The 19,753-nt window shown below is 40.7% G+C and overlaps 1 protein-coding gene across 4 annotated transcripts in view; it reads left to right on the plus strand.

The window, feature by feature from the left end:
- The window catches only part of galnt2 (UDP-N-acetyl-alpha-D-galactosamine:polypeptide N-acetylgalactosaminyltransferase 2), a 52,896-nt gene that overhangs the window by 13,447 nt on the left and 19,696 nt on the right, over window positions 1-19,753 (plus strand). For 2 of the 4 annotated variants that reach the window (XM_081724074.1, XM_081724075.1), the window contains exons 1-3: window positions 14,244-14,517; window positions 14,755-14,842; window positions 18,309-18,462. In XM_081724074.1, coding sequence (XP_081580200.1) covers window positions 14,407-14,517; window positions 14,755-14,842; window positions 18,309-18,462 — 353 coding nt within the window. In that variant the 5' untranslated portion in view covers window positions 14,244-14,406. Of the gene's footprint in view, window positions 1-14,243; window positions 14,518-14,754; window positions 14,843-18,308; window positions 18,463-19,753 lie in introns of those variants that run through there. The other 2 variants (XM_035531852.2, XM_035531853.2) reach the window with 1 other exon arrangement.

The raw sequence follows: 19,753 nt of genomic DNA on the forward strand, positions 1-19,753 counted from the left end.
TCGGTCCAGAAGGCATCTCGTGGATAGCTGGGGTTTGGTGTTTGTCATTGTTTAGGATAGGGTGTCTCCTGTGCGTCTCCTGGGACTGCAATCGACTCCTCCCCCCAGGCCCTGCGCAGTTCCCTGGGGCTTGAAATGTCTGACTCTTTACTACTCGTAGAGGGGCCCCCCCAGGTGACAGCTCGATGGGAAGTGTAACATTAAATTACTGCATGGTTGACTGGAGCCACAGAGAAGGCTGCAATTCACTCTCATCACTGATCACAGTTATCTTCAGCGGCAGAAACAGAAGTTCGATATAATAAAAATTCTTTATTTATCTTATTCCCCATAGCTCCCCCCCACCAGGGGGGATCTGCTGGCAGCGCTAACTGGAGAGTAATTAATGATGAGCGTGAGTTGGCATGCAATGCTGCTTTAACGATCCAATCTTAACAAAATCCCAGTCAGGGTGATGCATTGCTGAATTTCCATATTGCTTTTGCCTCACTGACCCAGTCATGACCTGGTTGTTTCTCATTGCAAAGACACACTGTTCAAACAACCAGATTTCTTTTTCCTTTTTTGTCTGTTCAGTATAGTTTAAATTGGTAATTTTCAACAAGCCACTGTCTGCACCCAAGATCCTGATGTCTGGCATATTTTCAGTTTATGGAACTACTTTAGTATGGTTCACTTTTCTGGCTTAAGGGTGAAATGGCCATAAAATGTTTGTGCTAATTATTGGTTTAGACATTAAATTAATATTTGAATTAAAACAGTTAAATTAAAGCAAACAATTAAAACAAGCCTCTTGCATTTATTAACTGATGGAACCTGCTTTATTGGAAATAATCTCACCAAAACCTTTCTATAGCTATTGCTTAGTCTTGTTCAGTAGTTGGGAGGTATTTTAGATCATTGCTTTACACATTACTGTTTCGGGTTCAATTATCTATTTGGGTTGACTTGCTCAAAAAGACGGGCTCAGTCAGATGTCACAGCAATTTAGTGGGAATGTGGTCAGAAGCTGGCCATTAAAAACAATGTACTTCTGTTTTGAGCCTCTCTGTTGTTGGTTTGTTCCTGAATTTTGGATGATCATACAGCACGACCCACCTCTGTTTATTTTTGGATCACAGGCAGACACCCTGATATTGCACAGTAGAGTTTCCTGAACTGACAGAGGACTCATTGGTAAATCAATGACTTCACACTGTTGATTTTCTTCTATTTGCTTCACTTTTACTGTTACTTGACCTTATTTACCTGAATGCCAATTCACATTTTATAAGGTCTTCATATAGAACTGCAGATAATTCCAATAGATTATCAATCTTTTCCGCTCATACCTGAAATTTGAATGTGGAGCCTTCCTCCAATGCTCCGGTCCCCAGTTTCTCTGCTCTCATACTCACCCTTCTTCATGTGCTTCTTGTTTTTCTTTTGTTCCTACTCATGTTTTTTTTTTTTTTTTCTTAATTGGCCTGCTGGTGTGCTGGTAAATTCCTTTGTTTTACCTTGTAAAATGATTTGTGATGCTTTGTTCTAGTCTCACCGTTGTATTTCGTTTGAAGTGTGTCCCGCACTAATATTTAACAGTAAAGAATCATTTGAATGTAGAATGCAGTTATATTGGTCATTACTTATATAAAAATAAAAACCCCATATATAAAATAAACTGCTCAGATAACAATAGCGTGTTGTAAAAGGTTCAGGAAAAGACTTGGCTCTATTGTTAAAATGGATTGTTATTAAATCCTTAAAAACATTAAGTCTGATGGTTCAGGTTTTATAGCCCCCTGTGATTTGATATTTTACTAGCACTTTTCTACCTGGTCAAGAAAAGGATGCAAATGCCTCTTTTCCCGACCCACATTATGGAAGATGGAAAGGTAAGCCAAAGTAACATTAAACTTTGCTGCATTACAATAAAAGCATGTATCTTTTTTGTAATTTAACCTATCAAGGGTGGCAATAATGATCTTGTTACATTATATTATTAGTTTATTATTTAGTCCCTTATTATGATGGTGTAAGAAGTCTGTTTAACCATTGCAGTTAATGATGTTCAACAGCTCTTCATCCACCATAACTTCATGGTGATACCAGGCTCACTCTCTGCTCTGCCGGCATGTTGTCGGTTGTATTTCCAGGCCCACAGTCACAGACTGGATCTTGCCAGCTTCTTTAAGCTGTCCTTGTGTAAACCCATCATTCTTATACTTGCTGACAGTGGCTTAGGCTCACGTGACGGTTTTTAGCAGACGACATGCTGGAGAAGTCACCACAGCATGCAGCACTCCTGCTCACAATCCAGCTCGGTGGTTCACAGCCTCGTTCCTGCCATTTGTCACTGCCTTGTGACTGGACATCACAGGAACATGTCTCCTGGGTAATATAAATAACATAGCTTCTCCAAAGATCCAAACTTGAAAGTTTACCACAGCTTCATTAGCATTCCAATTAATACCCAATAAAATTGCTAATAAAATAAAACAAAATTTTGAAATGCGATTTGCCATGATCCCCTGTGTCATTGCCTTGAACCTCGGAGAGGCCAGTGCGTGCTCTGGATGGTCTGTCATTACACAGCCTCAGATTTCCTTTCATAAAGCGTGTCTTAGTTATAGCAGGCTCAGTTATCAGGGTCTGTCCTTGAGCTTCTCGAGTTGCAGGCCACGGCAGATCAGTGTTCCCCAGCAACTCCCTCTCGCTCTTGTTTTTTTTTTTTTTCCCCTTTTACTCGGGACTTGGGGAGGTGCAGTTGCTGAGTGAGCATCGTTTTCTTCCCCCCTTGCTCCTAGACTCTTGTCTGAATGAAGAATAGTCAGCTCCTTGGCACAGGGAGGAAAAAAAACAATTACAGAATTCTGGAGCTAAAGCTGTAAGTTAATCTGTAAATTGAAGGCTAAACTATAGGTTAACTGCCTCTTTTACCTCCAGTTTACCCCAGCATGACACTTTGAGCTACTGTCCAAATGGTTGGGCAATTTCAAGAAGCACATACTTGAAGATTCTAGCCTTCATTCCTCTGAAAATCCTGAGTGGGTTCATAAATGTGTTTCCCTCCCTCTGTAGCATTTCCTCCTGCAACTGACGTTCTGACTGTCATTCTACAGCCTTTCAGTCATTGCTGACAAGTGCCTGCGTGAGACTGGGTCAGGCTAACACAGTTGGGGAAGCTTGACTGTACTTGCACACCAGTGTAACTTCTCACAGTTTGCTCTGCAGTGAATTTCACCTTGGTGTTCATTCTGCTCTCCTCCCTCAGAGGGAAGGGTCATGATCAGCAGCTACGCTTGTTTTATGACCGACCTCAGACTCTTTTGGCTTCAAGCAGACTGTGAAGCATTTTTACTCTACAGCTTCAAAGTAGAGCTACTCTAAGTATCTACAGCTTTATTAGACTGCTTTGTAGGAAGCTGCCCTTATTTTTTTTGCCAGACATCACTTTGTGTTTTGGTGATGGTGGGGAAAGTGTCTCAGTGCTGTCTTCTTTCTGGTTGATGAGAGTTCTGAGAGAGAGATGGTATTTGTTTTACCTTGTTTTTCCGTTCATCAAATAATTCAGACTCTGCCTGTGTCCTGTGAATGGCATGCATTTTCATCTGGAAATAGCTTCAACAGCTTGGCCATTGTATCCTTTTGGGGGTCAATGGTGTGCGTGTTTTTTTTTTTTCGTTTTTTTTCTCCCAAATGATACAAGTTCTTACCAAAGTTTGTCTTCAACAAATGCTGTCAATGCATGAACATTGAATAGGTGTTAAGACTCAAATGTGATTCAGAGCAACAGAGGCAGACTGGACAGAGAGTAAAGTGTCAGGTCTCTCCATCCTTTCCTTTTTTATCTGAATGCAGAATACAGCAGTATTTCCACAGGGCAGACACATATTGGGATCAGTAAACCAATGCTGTGGGCAGACACGAGTCTGAATATGAGTAGTGGTGTCAGACCCAGTAAAATATCGTGTGCCTTTTGAAGTAGAAGAGAAGCAGGAGGAAGTAAGAAGATGCTTGACGGTGAATTTTAGTTGCGGTTTTCAACAGAGTTGGGTTAAGCAGGATGGGATGGACTTTTGAAAGCAGGGATAGATTTATTACATTTTGGTAAATTCAAAATAAATTCTAGGTACTAGAGGGACTTTATAAATTAAGAGATCTAGAACAGCTGTTAAATATCTCTACCTTTTCCCCGAGCTCTCTACAGGCCTGAGAAGCATGCTCAGTCGGCACTCTCTTCCTTTTAGCTCTGAGATGCTGGAGTTCTTCCCACTCATAGCCCCGTAAACAAACCCATGACACTGGCCGGCCTGTTCCCACCATTGTTATGTGTGCCTCTTAAAAAGGCCTCCACAATGATGGCTCTGATTAGAGAAGAAAGGGGAACCAGAGCGCAAGAAAAACCCCATGTATGCTTTTTGAAAAGCAAAGTACACAGAGTAACATTACCCTGTTTGTATTTCTGCTCACTAGCAGACATGAATTTGCTTTTTCACTAATGGATGACTTAGGATCAACATGGAGCAGGTTTTAGGATTACTGTTGTAAACTTTACTTGGCTTTTGTCCCCTTTTATTTGAAAAGTTGCCCTTTCTCACCCTCCAACAGGTGGGCTTTCACCTGAGTGGAAGAGAGCCCAGCAGCTTGGAGGCCTAAACACTGTGGACCATTCAGACATAGCCAGGAATATTCCGGCTGTGGGCCATATGTTCATTAAAAAGGACTCCTTCTGTCAGGGGTGGATATATCAAACAAATTAAATGACTTTAAATTAGGTGAGCTTTGAAAATGTTGCTGTTGCTTTTTGAGGTGATGAGCAATTATTCTTTCTTATTGTAAAAGTCCTTAGTTATTGTTCTTTAAGCCCTTTCCATCTAATAGCTTAAAGCTTTAGAAGTAGGTTTCAAACTGTTAATATAGACGTTTACAGTACTGAATTTTGTCAGCTATATATATATATATATATCTCCACATTATTTGACATTATTTAAAACTGGGTAAAGTGCAAATTAATCCAAGCTCGTTCATATCACGAATATGTATATGAAACTGTTGGGAATTTGAAGATGTGATGAAGCAAGGCTGGCACACAAGGCTAATGATGGATCCTGCATGAGACACCTCAGTCAGAGAGAGATGAGGTCACTTCTCTCTTTTTATGCCCTGGGTACGATTGAGTGCTTGGCCTGATCTGCTGCTGGTAATGGCAGGCACCTCTGCAGCAATGTTGGCCTTGTATCTCAGGCTCACCAGACAGGGCAATGGCTCATCCGTCAGCAGCCTCACAGGGGTCGGCCAGCTCCCGAGTCGTGCTGGAAGGCTTTATTGGGAAATTGGAAGCAGTGAGTGGTCTGATGGAACACCGGCATGTTGATGCTTTAACAGTGAACGCCTTTGCCTCAGGTCTTGGTTGCTATGGTTACCAGGCTGCTCTGGACCCTGAGGACATCATGCCTGTTTGATCTACCAAGGAAGACCAGCCTGAAATCTTTAAGTGTTAAATGATTTGGTAATGAGTAGCAGATAGGATTTCATAACCTTGTTATCTGAAATTGATGCATCGCTGTAGAGGTGATTTGCTGTGGTTACACACCCAAAGTCGTTTTGCTGTTCAAAGAACTGTGCAGCAAAGTACATTTGGCAAAGGTGTGTACAGTTAATCATATAAGAAGCTGACAATCCAAATAGTCACTTATTAATGTTCACACAGGTAACTGAAGAAAATATCTGAGCCACGTTGTTTGTGCCAGTTAAGAGTCAGTTTCCCGTTTCTGCTGATTGTCGGACAAGGAACATTCACCAGATTCTTCCCCCTTGGGTGGTCTCTGCCCTAGTGTTGGGAGAATCAGTAAAACAGTTGCTTAACAAATTGCTCATTTATTTAATTTCATTTCTTTTAGTTATTTAGAGACAGTGGAATATGGCTCTGCATTTCAAACTGCACTTTAAAGTCAATGTAGGTCTGAGAAATGTATTTATCTATAGTAAAAAGGCAGGGATGTCAAATGTTTGTTCAAATTGGTTTAATTTAATAGCCTAAACAACCGATACAAACTATTGCATTTAAAATTACATTTAAAATTGTCATTCTTGTTATAAAAAGTGAAACATTTTGAAGTTCTGCACAAATGATGCAACTTTTTGCCTTACGGCAATGCTTATGAATTTTTATCTGTATCTGTGGAACACAGCATTTAATTTATAGGGCTGGAAAAAACTTTGGTGAGAGGACATGGCCTCCAGCTAATTTTAACATTTAACCTACATACAGCATGTAAAGGATCAGAGTCATGCATTCCTGCAGACAGTAGATGTACTGGAACTTTGCTGGTATCAGAAATTTGTCAGCTATTTTGGTTGTAATCAAGTGATTTACATTTCAGTTAAATTTCCTTCTCAGCAGCCTAACCAATGTGCTATGATTGGGTAAATCTGTAATAGCTAGTGTAGAACTGCATTTTTGATTCATTTTAAAAGCAGAAATAATCACCATAGTATCAGTTCAGTTATACACGAAATAATTCTCCACCAACGTAAAGGCGGCGAAAGATGCCGTGCCTCTGTTTCTTAAAAGTAGTGACGGCTTAAACAGCACAAAGTGTACAAATGCAGTAGTGCTGATGCCTTTCTCGGGATTATGTCCTCAGTTTGGTGTCTGCTTAAAAGTAGACATACACCTTAGTAGTTTGTGTTGTATTGAATGGCCTCATCTTTTAACGAACAGTACAAAGTAAAATGCAGTGGAAGTAGTCCAGTTGTTCTCTAGAGGGCTGAGCGAGCTTGAGAACCATGTTTCTGCCAATTCATGTGGACAGGCTGAATGCCAGCACCAACACTGGCTAGAAAAATTAGCATGGCTTTTTTATTTTGTGGTCCAAGTTAGAACTAAAGATGGAGTCTTGGGACTTGCATTCTTCTGTTATTATTTGTTTGTTTACAAGTCAGGCCCACTGCAGTGCTTCAGAAGGGATGGTGTCCCTGCAGTTGGGATCTGGTCCAGGTTGGTCAGGTGTTGGCGCTGGCCACTCAGCTTGCAGACTGATTATTGCTCCTGTGTAAACCTGTTGTTGATGCACTGAAAATGCTGCGTATGTTCAGGATCATCATACGTGATGGGGAGATCAACGCTCAACATTTAGAAATTACATTTAAAAATATCTCTGCATCCAGAAGTGTTAAAAGTGAACAAGGTGGTTTTTATTGCCTTAGTTTCACCAATTGGCGATGTCTGCTAATGTTTATATGATCATGCAAATGTAGCTGGTTGGAGCTCCACTTGGGAGGTTATAAAGCTGCATGCAGTGCTATTGCCATTTTGTGTCCTCTGGCAAGACAACTGCAAATGTGGGTCTTTCTCTGGACCTATCAGAAGGCCTCCAGTTATCATTTTGATAGTATGACCTGGAACTGTTTTTGTAAAAGTTCTGAGGAGCATGTGCTGAGGTATAAAGAAGCGGCCTTGCCTGAATGACACTGCTTATACCCAGAAGGCACACGTGTCTAACCCGCACGAAGCCATGCAGAACAATCTTCTTACATAGCACTCCCACTTATTCACTTCTTTTGTCTGGATCTGCAAAATTAAATGTATATCAATTAAATTTATGCGGTATATTCAATTAAAGTTAATTAACCTTGTAAAGAATCCAATTATGTATTCCATTTAATAGTAGTAAAAGATGAATGTTGGTTTATCCTAAGGACTGTTTAGCTTTGAGTGCATTAACAACATCTGGAGGTTTCCATTCTATAAGCAAACTCTGCTATTATCAGTGAACATTGTGCGACATCATAAATTCACTACTGCAGTCTTGAAGCTTCATTTAAGCTATAAATCTTTTTTGCCATTAAATGTGATGCTCTAGCTGCAAGTTTACTTGTTCTTGCCCATGGGGCTTTGCTAAAGTCATTACACCACTGTTCAACAAAGGGCTGTTTTGGAGAACTGACATGTGAGAACTTTGTTTCTGTAGCTCTGTAACGTTTGTAGGGACCTACTTGGAAGCTTACCTCCACTACAGTCTTGTGCCTGAAGCTGTGCTCTTTCACCTCACTGTCCCAGCTGCCATTTCAGACTCCCTGCATGGTCATGTTGAGTAATGGGAATTGTGGGGCGTGGTCTGCTGGTCTTGGCAGGATTCCACAGTCAGCCACGCCCGCCCTGCTGTGTTTCACATCCTCTGGGCCCTTTTGTGGGCCAGGTGCAGTTCATTAACTGCCTCAGTCCTGGGAGCCCTGCAAAAGCTCATTTCCATCATGGACAAAACCAGCCTGACTACTCCCCGAAAAGAGTATTCAGATCGCTTCACCTCAGTGTGGCCATGTGTTAGAACTACAGTTGGCTGGATAATCACATCAAAATGCATGAGCGTGCTGTTTGCTGAGTGCATGTAAAAACGTTACTATTCTGCCTGATCTGGCAATTGATTTTGTGCTTGAAATATAAACAGCTAAGATTCCAGATCAGACACTGCAAATTGTCTGTAGTAAACAGAATTTAAATCCACATTGTTAAGCATGATGATCTTATTTGATAAATATTGTGATTTTAATTACACTGAATTATTTTTTAAAAATTACTTTGAACCTGATATTAAATCTGTAGATATTGGTGTGAGTCTGATTCAGAACTAAAACCTTAAATCTGTAGCTACTGGTGTGAGTCTGATTCAATACTACATTATCATTTAGGCACTTAACTGGCAAAAAAAAATTCTTTAAATATTCTTTAGTGGCAGTCATTTTTCTGAAGGTCTTCTTGCTCTCTAAACCATCTGTTCTAGTCTGATAGAGGTTGCTGTATGACATACTTGGCAAAATATAGATACAAAGAATATGACCTCCAAACACAGATATAGAAAACACACTTGTAACCTCCAGACAAGGGTGTAGGAGAGCTTTGAGAACACATTTGAGACCTACAACCAAGGGTGTAGGAGAGATTTGACAACTGAGGGCAAGACCTCAATTTCAGGGCTTTTTGGAGGCACCCGTACCCCTGAACAAAAAAAAAGACCATTTTAAGAACAGCAGCACTTAAATGCTCATGCATGTATAATGGTCTCTAAACACAGGTGAACCGCTATTACTGGCATTTTCTATGTGCTGTAAAGTTGCAGTGGTAGCTCAGTGGTTAAGGTACTTCACTTGTCATTTGAAGGTTGCTGGTTCAAGTCCCCCTACTGCCAGGTTGCCACAGATGGGCCCCTGAGTAAGACCCTTAACTCTCAATTGCTCAAGTTGTACTCAATCATAATTGTAAGTCTCTTTGGATAAAAGTGTCCGCTAAATTCCGTAAACGTGTATGATGAAGGATGGTAATTGTGTGTCTGAGAACCATGCGGGGAGTCATGAACTTGTAAGCCATGTAGAAGGCACACAGCTGCTTTTGACAAGCATATTATTTCTTCATGAGAACAGCGACACACTGTCTGGAGCACACACTGTTGGGTATTACTCAGAGTTGAAGGTGTCCGAGATATTGTGTTGTTCCTGTCCCTGTGGACTTTATGGGGACAGTGACAAATGTTTTCCATCTGTTTCCAATTGTCTACAAGTTTCCTTTATAGTTAATAGGTTGATTTAAAATACCTCATTTGTAAAGCACCCGCACAACATACATTAAAGCGCAGGTGTTGATTCTGTGTGTAGACTGAAGCATGTTTAATTTAGGCAGAGCTACAGATGGTTGGTCAGTGGTCCTGTGCAGACAGGCCGAATGAGCCGTCCACACACACTTCATGACTTTGTACATGCTTTGTACTGCTGTGAATGTTCAAGCTGCAAGACTTCCTGGCCTTTCTGCATCATGTAGCAGTTACACATTCTCACATTTGTGTTTTTCTAACCTGAGCTATTGTATGGCACTTTGCAAATGACCTAACACAGTGGACAGATGCAGTGGACAGATGACCACGTCTTCAAGGTCCAGCATCCTGAGATGCTCCTGTTTTTGGAATCACTTCACAGAGTGACTGCTGATTGCTTTTTGACTTGATTTAAAAAAAAAACTTTACTTGTTTTTGGAGCTTTTAATTGTGTACAAACCCGAAAAAGGGGGCTATTCCACAAAGTGAGCTAATAAAATCTGGGCTTAATTGAAATGCCTTGAATAACTCCTCAAATAGATTAATCAAATTGCTCATTGCATTCCACAAATAAAATACAAGAATAACTTGTTCCCCTTATTTTAAGAATAATCACAAGAAAAGGCAACTTTAGGGTCATTAATTAAACCAGAGTGATAATTGGCTGAAAATAGATGACGGACTCGATGCAGGTCTAAAAAACAGAAAAAAAAATTTAATAGGCATGTGAATATATTTTAGGCAAAATGAATAATGCATGAAGATGTACTTTTTTTCTGTTGACCGGGCTATGATTAAGTCCCAGAAATTAGGCTATGTGAACTTAGGCTGAATGCAAATGTGTTCAGCCAGCATGCTTTAACAAGCTTTCATAAGTTGTTCTATTGAAATGGTTGTCTTATGCTACTTCTAAGTTGAGTGAAGCATGCAAAGGTGAAGATTAGCCATATACTATACTTCATAATGGTAAGTGCAGATCTAGTTAGAGCTACATATGCATACAAAGTAGGAATAACTGTGGAAATAAATTGTTACTTACATCAGGTCATCAGAAAGTATCCTGCTGGCACTGACATTCCTGGCAAGCCACCTACGATGGTCCTCACATCTGCTGTGGAGCCCCCCACCACTGAATGTGCCAGAATAGGTCTCTGTGCCAGGGAGGATGCTTGAAATATCCTTGAGTCATGCACCGAGCCAAGCCATTAAGCCTGAGTGTTGGAAAGAAAGCATTCTGGATTAGGCTATGTATAATCTGATGTCTGATCAGATTCTAATAATGCAGGAACACTTCATAATTGTTTTAAATCACTTGACCTTATGTACTATTGGATTTTGTTTTTGTCGTTGTAATGATTCAGATACATGATTGCCTGAAGTATTGAAGGAGGTAGGTAATATGCTATAAACACAGTCTGTTAGGGATATGAAATGATTTGTGAGTCACATGTGGGCCGTGATGGCCTGCCTCACCGGGTCTTGATAGAGCTGTTATATAGATATGAGTGTAGTCCCCTGCACTAGTGCTGTTAGAAAAGCCTGCCAATTTCAGCACAGTTAGTGCTCCATGTTGCTGAACAGTTTAGGGTAATGAGTGTTAGGCTTTCACTGATTCTATACAGCATGTTCAGGAAAAGCAGCTTAGTAAATAGTTTGGGCTCAGGCACTTGCTTACTCTATCTGAATGTTATCATTGCTATACCAAGATCTTCTGCTCTAATCTGCCAGTGCAGTAAAGAAATGAGAAGCAAAGCATGATGAAGTTTGGGAAATGTTTAGGTTAGCCATGCTTTGCTGAAATGACTTTTAGATGACTCGGTTTGTGGAACACATCCCAGTTTATAAGATTATTCAGTTCTGAATTTTTATAAATAAAGCTATGAAATGGTCAAAACTAACTTCACTTTAACATTACCAGGCTCCATTTATTAGTAGTTCGATAAAGCACGCACAACTGCATGTTCAGAAGTAGCTCTGTACTGTAAAAAAACAAACAAACAAACAACACAGATAAAAACACCACAAAGGTGATCAAAACTAGAGAACTGTAGAAAGTAGGAAAGTTCCTGGAATGGCAGCCACACACACCTTTGCCATGTACTCTTTTCAATATAAGATTTGTAAAGGTGTAGTAGCACAAATTTCAGTTATTAAACATCAGGTAGAAAACATCTTTTCTTTTCTTTCCCATGTGTAATTCTTGGACCTTATTATTTATGTCTGTCTAAAAGTACATACAAAGTACTGTGCACCGATGAAAAATGGCTCTCATTTTCTTTAGCCACCTAACTAGCTCTGATTCTCAGAATGGGTTCTTTGCTCCTGTCATAGCACTCTTCTGAGGAAACTAATTTGTTCCACTCTGTAGGACTCTGTAATGAAGGATTAGTGTGTGTGTGTGTGTGTGGGGGGGGGGGGGGGTGGAGATGTGTGTGTGTGTGTGTGTGTGTGTGTGTGTGTAAACATTTAAACACATTTGTCTCTGCTGATGAACACTATGCTGCTGCTCAAGTAATGTGATATGCTGGGCTGTTTATTAGTTGTGCTTGTAAACAATTTAGTCTTTATGAGGGTGCTTCCCTTTTCAAACCTACGAAATGTATGTCGCACTTCAAAACAGCGTGTTTATGGTTTGAGTTTTTTGGCATATTAAATCTGACCTTAGGAAAGAGGTTTCTGCAGCTCAAGGTTGTCAGAGTCTGCAAGTCACATATGGCATTCAGAATTCAAAGCCTCAAAAGACATCTTGGAATATAGCCAATGATAGAAATCTAAAATCGGATGGATACGGAGCCGGTTGGCTGTCAGGGCCTCTGGTGAGAATGAAATCATCAATGGCTCCTGTTGACACAAGTGTGTGATGTGAGCCAGATGCAGTGAAGGAACGTCACGTGAGCAGAGCGGGACGGAAATCAGTGCCCAGTACCTGAATACCTGCCCTCTCCTCTCAGATAATCTCCCCCTCTAAAAATGCCTCCACGTCCCAACCATGCAAGCAGGCAGTTTCTAGGATCCTTTTTTGATTTTTTTTGCAAGGTATAACAGTTTCAGCTGAGCTGACTAGGAACTTGTTAGTGGTCCTGATGGCTGAGGAGATGGCTCTCAGGACGTGCCAGACACACACCCTTTCTTTCTTGTCAGTTACACTTCTCACAATATAGGCAGTCATTGAAAAAGCATGTCATACCTATTGCTGCATTACACATCTTCACTGTTAAATTGTTTAAATTTAATAAACTGTTAAAGCCACCTAAACAGGGATGTGAATTGCTAATTCAGTCTGTGCAACATAAATGGCATGTTTTGGAAATATACACGTCAATTGAATAAACATCTTTTTTTATCTTTTAATTGACTTATGTATTTTACATGGAATAGTGCATTGAGGAGCTGGAAGAATATCGTTTGAAGGGAAACTAGGTACCTGATTGTGAATCACAGCCGAACCTCTTTGACCTGACCTCTGTACAGCTGAACCGTGTTACAAGTCCTGCCGTTGGGGAGTTTGATCCTCCTGATTTTCCCTGGCTGCTCCCACATTCTGCGGTGAGAACATAGCTGCATAAACCAACCCGGCCTAGGGCCGGTGTTTACTTTCGGCCATCTCTGCCCCCCTTTTCTGGACTTAGGACCTACTCCACGGTTTTCGGCACACTTACTGTTTTGCTGTCTGTCGTCCTTTTACTTAGTCTTTATCCTTTTGTCAGCACACCATATTTTGTGCCATTTTGTTATCGGGGGACAACATGGACAAGCATTTGCTTTTCTGCAGACAAAGTTTCCTGTTGTTTGGGCAGTTTTCATCAGCTTTCTGCTGGCTAAGGAACTTGGAAGGCTCTGGCTTTGTGAAAATCCGGCCTGCTCGCACCGTGATTATCTTATTGTTTGTAGCTTATGGCTGTCTCTAGATTTTATTTCAGTGCTCATGGAGTCCCTGCACCATTAATCCAAGCCATTTGGCATTGTTTGATTATAATGTGGCGAGTATGATTTCACTGGAACTTTTGTTTATAATGTCAGAGATAGTGTTATTTATTGTTGAAAAGATTGTTTGTCGCTCAGCTTAACAATTTAACAACTCTATAATACTGTACCAACTGGTATTATCTGATATGATATATTTGTTGTTGATGTGATGCTGTATTAATTATTACATGTCACCATCTGTATGTGTAGGGGCTCTTTTTTTAAAAAAAAAAAAGATTTTTATTTCATTTAATTTTTTCATGGACAACACCATATTCTACCACCTTAGTTACACCTAAAGTGATCTGTAAGGAGGACATTTGTAGGGAGTCTGAAGACTGCAATGGGGAGAAAAAAAGTATTAACTTTAAAGTTGAACATTACTAACTTTTAACATTAAAGTTGATTGTTACAACTCATCACTTTTCAAGAATTTGCAATGATTATAAATTCTGTCTTAACTGAGAGTCATTACCATGAACTACAAGAGGAGATCTCTGAGCAAAGTCTGCAAAGACAGTTAAGCTTTCATGAGTGAATGATGGAATGAAAAATGTTACTTTTTTTTTAATTAAGTTTGTGTCTTGGGTCGCAGGTGTAAGCGTGTGTTGACTTAGCTGAATTTTATTCACAAATAATGTCATCCAGTCAGTGGCTTGGTCGAGGAATCAGGATGACGCGTTCAGAAGCGTGGACAGAAGCATCACTGCCACCACTGCCACACATTGCCTCGTTCTGGAATGAGTTCAGTGGTGGATTTGACTACTGTTTAGGATTAGTTTTTATAACGGTTCCATTTGCTTTTTAAACCTCTCATCAGACTGGCCCTCTAACACATTTGAAGTGCCTGTAAGATTAGATACCAAACTGTATGAGAAAATGGATCCATTTAACTTTCACGTACCCGAAATTTGGAAGTCACTTCCATTTAAATATCTGCCAGCCTCTCTCCTTTAGCAGTTTTCCAGTGTGGGAATATCTGGTAATATTGCTGACTTTGACATCACTTTATTTACCATATTAAAACTGTCTCTCTTCTTTTTATGATTTCACTTCTAATGTTTATACAAAATGATTCTACTTTCTACTTTAAGTTTACCTTTAAATTCCATTTTTAAAACAATTCCAGTATCTGGAGTGCTAAATTTGATGACATTGTTTCTGTTGTTATTGTCATTGCTGTTAGTAACCTTTGCTTCATATATTATTTTTTTAACAGGATGACTGGAATGGCTTAAGTTCAAACAGAATTTCAGCACACATCAACACAGATGACCGACCCCATAGCTTGGAAACCCTTCCCCCAGGTAAAAGTCCATTTCGAGCCTGTGTGTAATGTTGGCAGATTATCCAGATTAAATCCTTCCTCTTTCTCTCATCCTTTCCCTCACAAACACTACAGAACTGAAGGGGACTGTTTGACCTTAGGTCTACTGTATTCCATCTTTAGCCATTTAGCTAGAAGAGGGCAAAGATTCCGAACCTGTCCGAGGTCCATAAGGACTATATGGAAGATCTGTGTTTTGCATGGCGAGCTCGTTCTGCCTGGGGTCCCTGCTGTCGCTCCCTCCGTTAACCTGCAGCGGTTTCTCTTGTCTGTGCTGCGTGCACGTGAACGCGCCAAAGCGGATGACACGTAGAGCGTTCCGGCCATCTGCAGGCTGCGCACGCATGCTCAAAACCTCACCTGCATGCGAGTCGGCGTTCTCAGGCCAGAAGCGCACGCAGCTCACTGCGTCTTAAGCCCCAGGTGTAAACATGTGTTGACTTTTTATAGTCTTTCCAGAATTTTAAGAGGTCTGTAGGGTAGGCATGTAAATGTGTGCAATTCAGTTTTCTGAAATGACCTGGCAGTCAGGGCCTTACCAAGCTGTTTCTGTTCATTTATCACAAATCTCAAACTATCACATGATACGGTCCCCATCTGTTGCTGTGCCTTTGAGATCATTTTCAGGGGATTCTCAACAGTCGGTTTTGTCTTTCTCAAGTCATTTGTTATTTAGGTCATGGAACAGGAAATTTAATTTGTGCAGGGAAAGAATTCAAACAAGAGGGTCTAATCTCTGTGGAAACAACTGAGTTTGGATTTGTGAAGCAATAGCGTTTTTTTCTTTTAACACACCTGAATCAACTCGGCTCCTTTTTTCTTCAGTGAGTTTAGATGCCTTGAGACAGGAAGAACACTGAAATGACCATCCTGGGACTAAACCACTATTTAGGCAGAGAAGTGATTGCATCCGTGGAGCATTTAAGCCATTATGCTTTCTGGCTTTCCTTATGTTGAAAGCAGTCTTGTAGTTCATTGATGATGCACACTAATTATGGAGTCCTGAAGATGTCATTTAAAAATCAGTGCATCACTATTATATCAACAAACAGTATATCAGTTTTTTAAGTGTTGGGACTTTCTTTGGCATAGATTATTTTCCATCAGAGCCCATGTTTTTTTTTAAAAAAAACCCACATTACTCTGTTCTAGATTCTTACTTTCATGTACCAGGCAAGTGGAAAAATGTATCAAAATATCATTAGGGGAATAACTGGTTTCTATACTGGTTAAGTAACCCACTGGAGTTAACTGCAATCCACACATCTTAAAGAGATCATTCTTATTGCGATTTATGGTCTTAGACTCATTTCAGAAATGATAAGTATGGTGTTTACATGGCTCCTTCTGACCTCACAATAGTGTGTTAGTCACATGTTAATCTAAATGAATATGTGCATTGACGCGTGACTCCTAACTTTCTGTATGAGCCCTTGCTCCTGACCCGTGTACCAGTTCGTGTGTGTGTGTGTGTGTGTGTGTGTGTGTGTGTGTGTCTGCGCGTGCATCTGAGGGTCTACTTTCTGATTCCTGAGGTATGTTTATGTTGAGCTGATCTGTGAAGGCCACAGCCTAGCAGCTGCTTCTCTCGAGCAGTTCATTAGTCCGATGACAGCTGTGTCCCCCACCCTACTGCAGGATGTGATGCTGTCCCTGTACAAGGCAGGTCCTTCAGAAGTGTGCTTCCAGGGGCTTTCCACTGCCTTCTCTTCTGGTGGAGTGCATGCTAATGGTGGCATGCTTGGTTACTCCCCTGCCCCTGGGGTTTGTCCCTTTTTTGACCCTGTGTTCCCAGAGTGATTTTCTGCCCATTCTGCCCAAGTTTGATTTGACAATTAGAATTGAATTCTGATGTCTCATCAGGTGATTTTAGTAATGTGACTTTTAGTCATTTGATTAAGGTGATGTGCTGAACTCCTGTTAACACCTAAAGATTTGCTCTGTAACTACAGTCTCATCTACAAAACAGATGTCATTTGAGTACAGTGGGCTGCAATATCTAGCCAATATCCGGTATCAAGAAATATAGCAGTATTCACTAACTACAGTGTAGTAATAAAAGGAACTGTTAGTTCGGTCATTATTGTGATAATCAAGGAGAGGCCAACTTGTAGATTTTGTATGTTTCTGATGGAAAACCTTGGCAATTATCTTATGCTGAACGTATGATATTGCGAAAGCTTCATGCATAGTAATCAACAAAATGTCTATAGTCCTCTAACATGGAAGTGATTAGATGTGCGTTTTAATCCAGTCTACAGAACACTTAAAAGGATACATTTTTAAAATTGTTAATTATGAAAGCTCGTCTTTGTGTCTCCAACCTTCTATGTGCCTCTAATGCTCTTCTAATCCTTTGTATGTAAAAGTGCACGTATTCAAATCTCCGGAGATGATGCCTAGTCTAATGTTTCAGATGTCATGGAGTCGACTCTTTCAAGCTGATTGCGCTAAAGCTTCATTACAGACCTGTCACACAAACAGCAGTGCTTAATAATAGTTCGACTTCATCCCTTGTTTGAGGTCAGCTCCGTGTCAGTAACTGTCACTACTCCAATTGGTGCCACAGAAATGTAGTTCAGTTTCAAATAATGTTTAAAATGTGCCAGGCCATTCTTTTTATTTAGCATTTCCTTTCACAGTCTCTCAGGGCAGTGGCCTTTGTCTGTGACTCATATTAGCGCTATGCTGGATGGATAGTATCAGTGGCAGATCACTGTCAGACAGACAGTCTAATTACAATGCTGACAATGTCTACCATATCCCTGCTGGAATAATTGCATATAAGCTTTTGTTAAGAGAGATAACTGAATAGAATTCCACCATATGTTTCAGAGAACCAATTACCACTATCTCACAGCTATCTCTTTCTATTCACCAATGTTTGAGACAGCTTGTTACTGTCACTAACAGCATTGCTGTATTATTTGCAGAGAATACAAGACAAGCTGTAACAGTAGGTTTGCAACCGTAATGACCGAGTTTCCACAGGACTTCAGATGGCATCAGGGATTTTAGCTTGAGAAAATCTCATGTAATTTTGTTCTTTTGTTTTTTGGCCTGTTAAATATGATGAAATGACTTAGGTCTTATGTATGACAGTATTAGTAGTTAAATTAGTATGTAAAATACATAAAATTCCTGTGTTTAACTCAAGTGAAGAATTTGCTGAACAATGTGTTGAGTAAATGCATAGCAGTAACATAAAAGAGAAGGAAGCTAGTTCACTATTTGGTGGTGTCTAATGATGCTTTCTGCCAGCATGCTCACACACCTCATCAGCTGATGTTGTTCTCTGTTGCAAGAACCATTCTTTAAATTACAGACTATTTAAACATTTAACCTGACCTTTAAACTGTAGAATTATTCTGCAGTTAAATCAGCTGCATAGCTATCTGAACTGTCTCTTGAGGCTGAGTGTGGTGTGTTTTGTGGGGCATTTCCAGGGAAGGTGAGGTGGCAGGACTTTGACCAGGACCTGTACGTTGGGGCAACAGTGGTAAGGCCAGGGCAGGATCCCTACGCCCGAAACAAGTTCAACCAGGTGGAGAGTGACAAGCTTAGGATGGACCGCAATGTCCCGGATACGAGACACGAACAGTAAGTTCTTCCAGCCTCTCCAGCCATTTCACCATTTTCATCAGACAGGATGCTGTACAAGACTGACTGGCTGCACATGGCACAGAAGAAATGTATGGTAGCGCTACATGTTCCACTGCCTTTTTTGAGTGTGCTGCAAATAACATCCATAGAACAGTATCATTATTCAGGATTATAAGACTGATCAGGCTTTAGTATCCTTGCAGTACTTCTAGCCTTTAGTGCTAGTTTCTGGATCTTCTCGTTAACGGAAGCGGGTGTAGTTCTGCAGCTCGGCTCAGCACAGAGGCAGTGGATTTCACTGGACCAGGAGGCGTTCCTGTGGCATCCTGCTGTGAGGAGTGCAAAAGAAGCGCTGTCCTCGTCTTATCGCCCAATCTCTCTGCGCCTTTCAGCTTTGCCAGAATGTGCTTTAGCGCATGTGCACTCAATGTGCCCTGAGTTGCTAAAAGGGCCGTGTGACAGGGATTTCACATGACAGCATGCATTCACCATCGTCTGTTCTCAGAATCTTTGAAGAGTGCTAATATAAGTGTGACTGCTTCACATTTTGGCTGTACAGATTTTGCCGATTAGTTTTATGAGAATACAGTGTCTATTTATAGTAAGTCTCGCTAGAGGTAATACAATGGTAATAATTAAAGAGATCTGTACTATGTTTTTTCCTTTAAATTAGAGTAGCAAATGGGATTGCTGTGTATATTCTGTACTCTCAGATTGCATTTATTGTGCACATGAAAGGTGAGTTTCTGAAAACCATAATGGTACAAAAATCCATGGCATAACAGCTAATGATGATTTTAACACACTTTGGGGAAAAGTTGGTCCTGTTTGCACTTCTAATCGTGACGAAGGCAGGCATAGCAGAGACCGGGGCCTACATGCTTGTTCATGGCCATATCAAACAGTTTGGTGGAAGTTTCCAATCTCCAGGATTTATTCAGCCTGGTTCCACATTGCTATAAAAGGTCAGGATAAAAAATGCATAGAAACAGGGGTGGAGTGTAGCCATACTCTAATGAGGAGGTAAGGAAGGCTTCCTGTCAGCTGCTGAACAGTTGGCACTCTCCTCCGAACATGTTCTGCTGTCTCATGCTGATGCATTAGTAAGGGCTCAAAAAGATGCCGTGTCTACCTGCACATGTCACGGGAAAACCATGTGTTAGGCCTCGTCCTCGTGGCTGCTAGCTTTCATGCAATAAGGAAGTGACGGGAAAGGAGTGGGAATGGGCCCCGACTAATGCTGGGGGAAACGGAGGTAAAAAATATATGCATATGACATATGACAACT

This window comes from Electrophorus electricus, chromosome 12, assembly GCF_041902795.1.
Source record: "Electrophorus electricus isolate QZ-2024a chromosome 12, ASM4190279v1, whole genome shotgun sequence".
NCBI classification, from domain to species: domain Eukaryota; kingdom Metazoa; phylum Chordata; class Actinopteri; order Gymnotiformes; family Gymnotidae; genus Electrophorus; species Electrophorus electricus.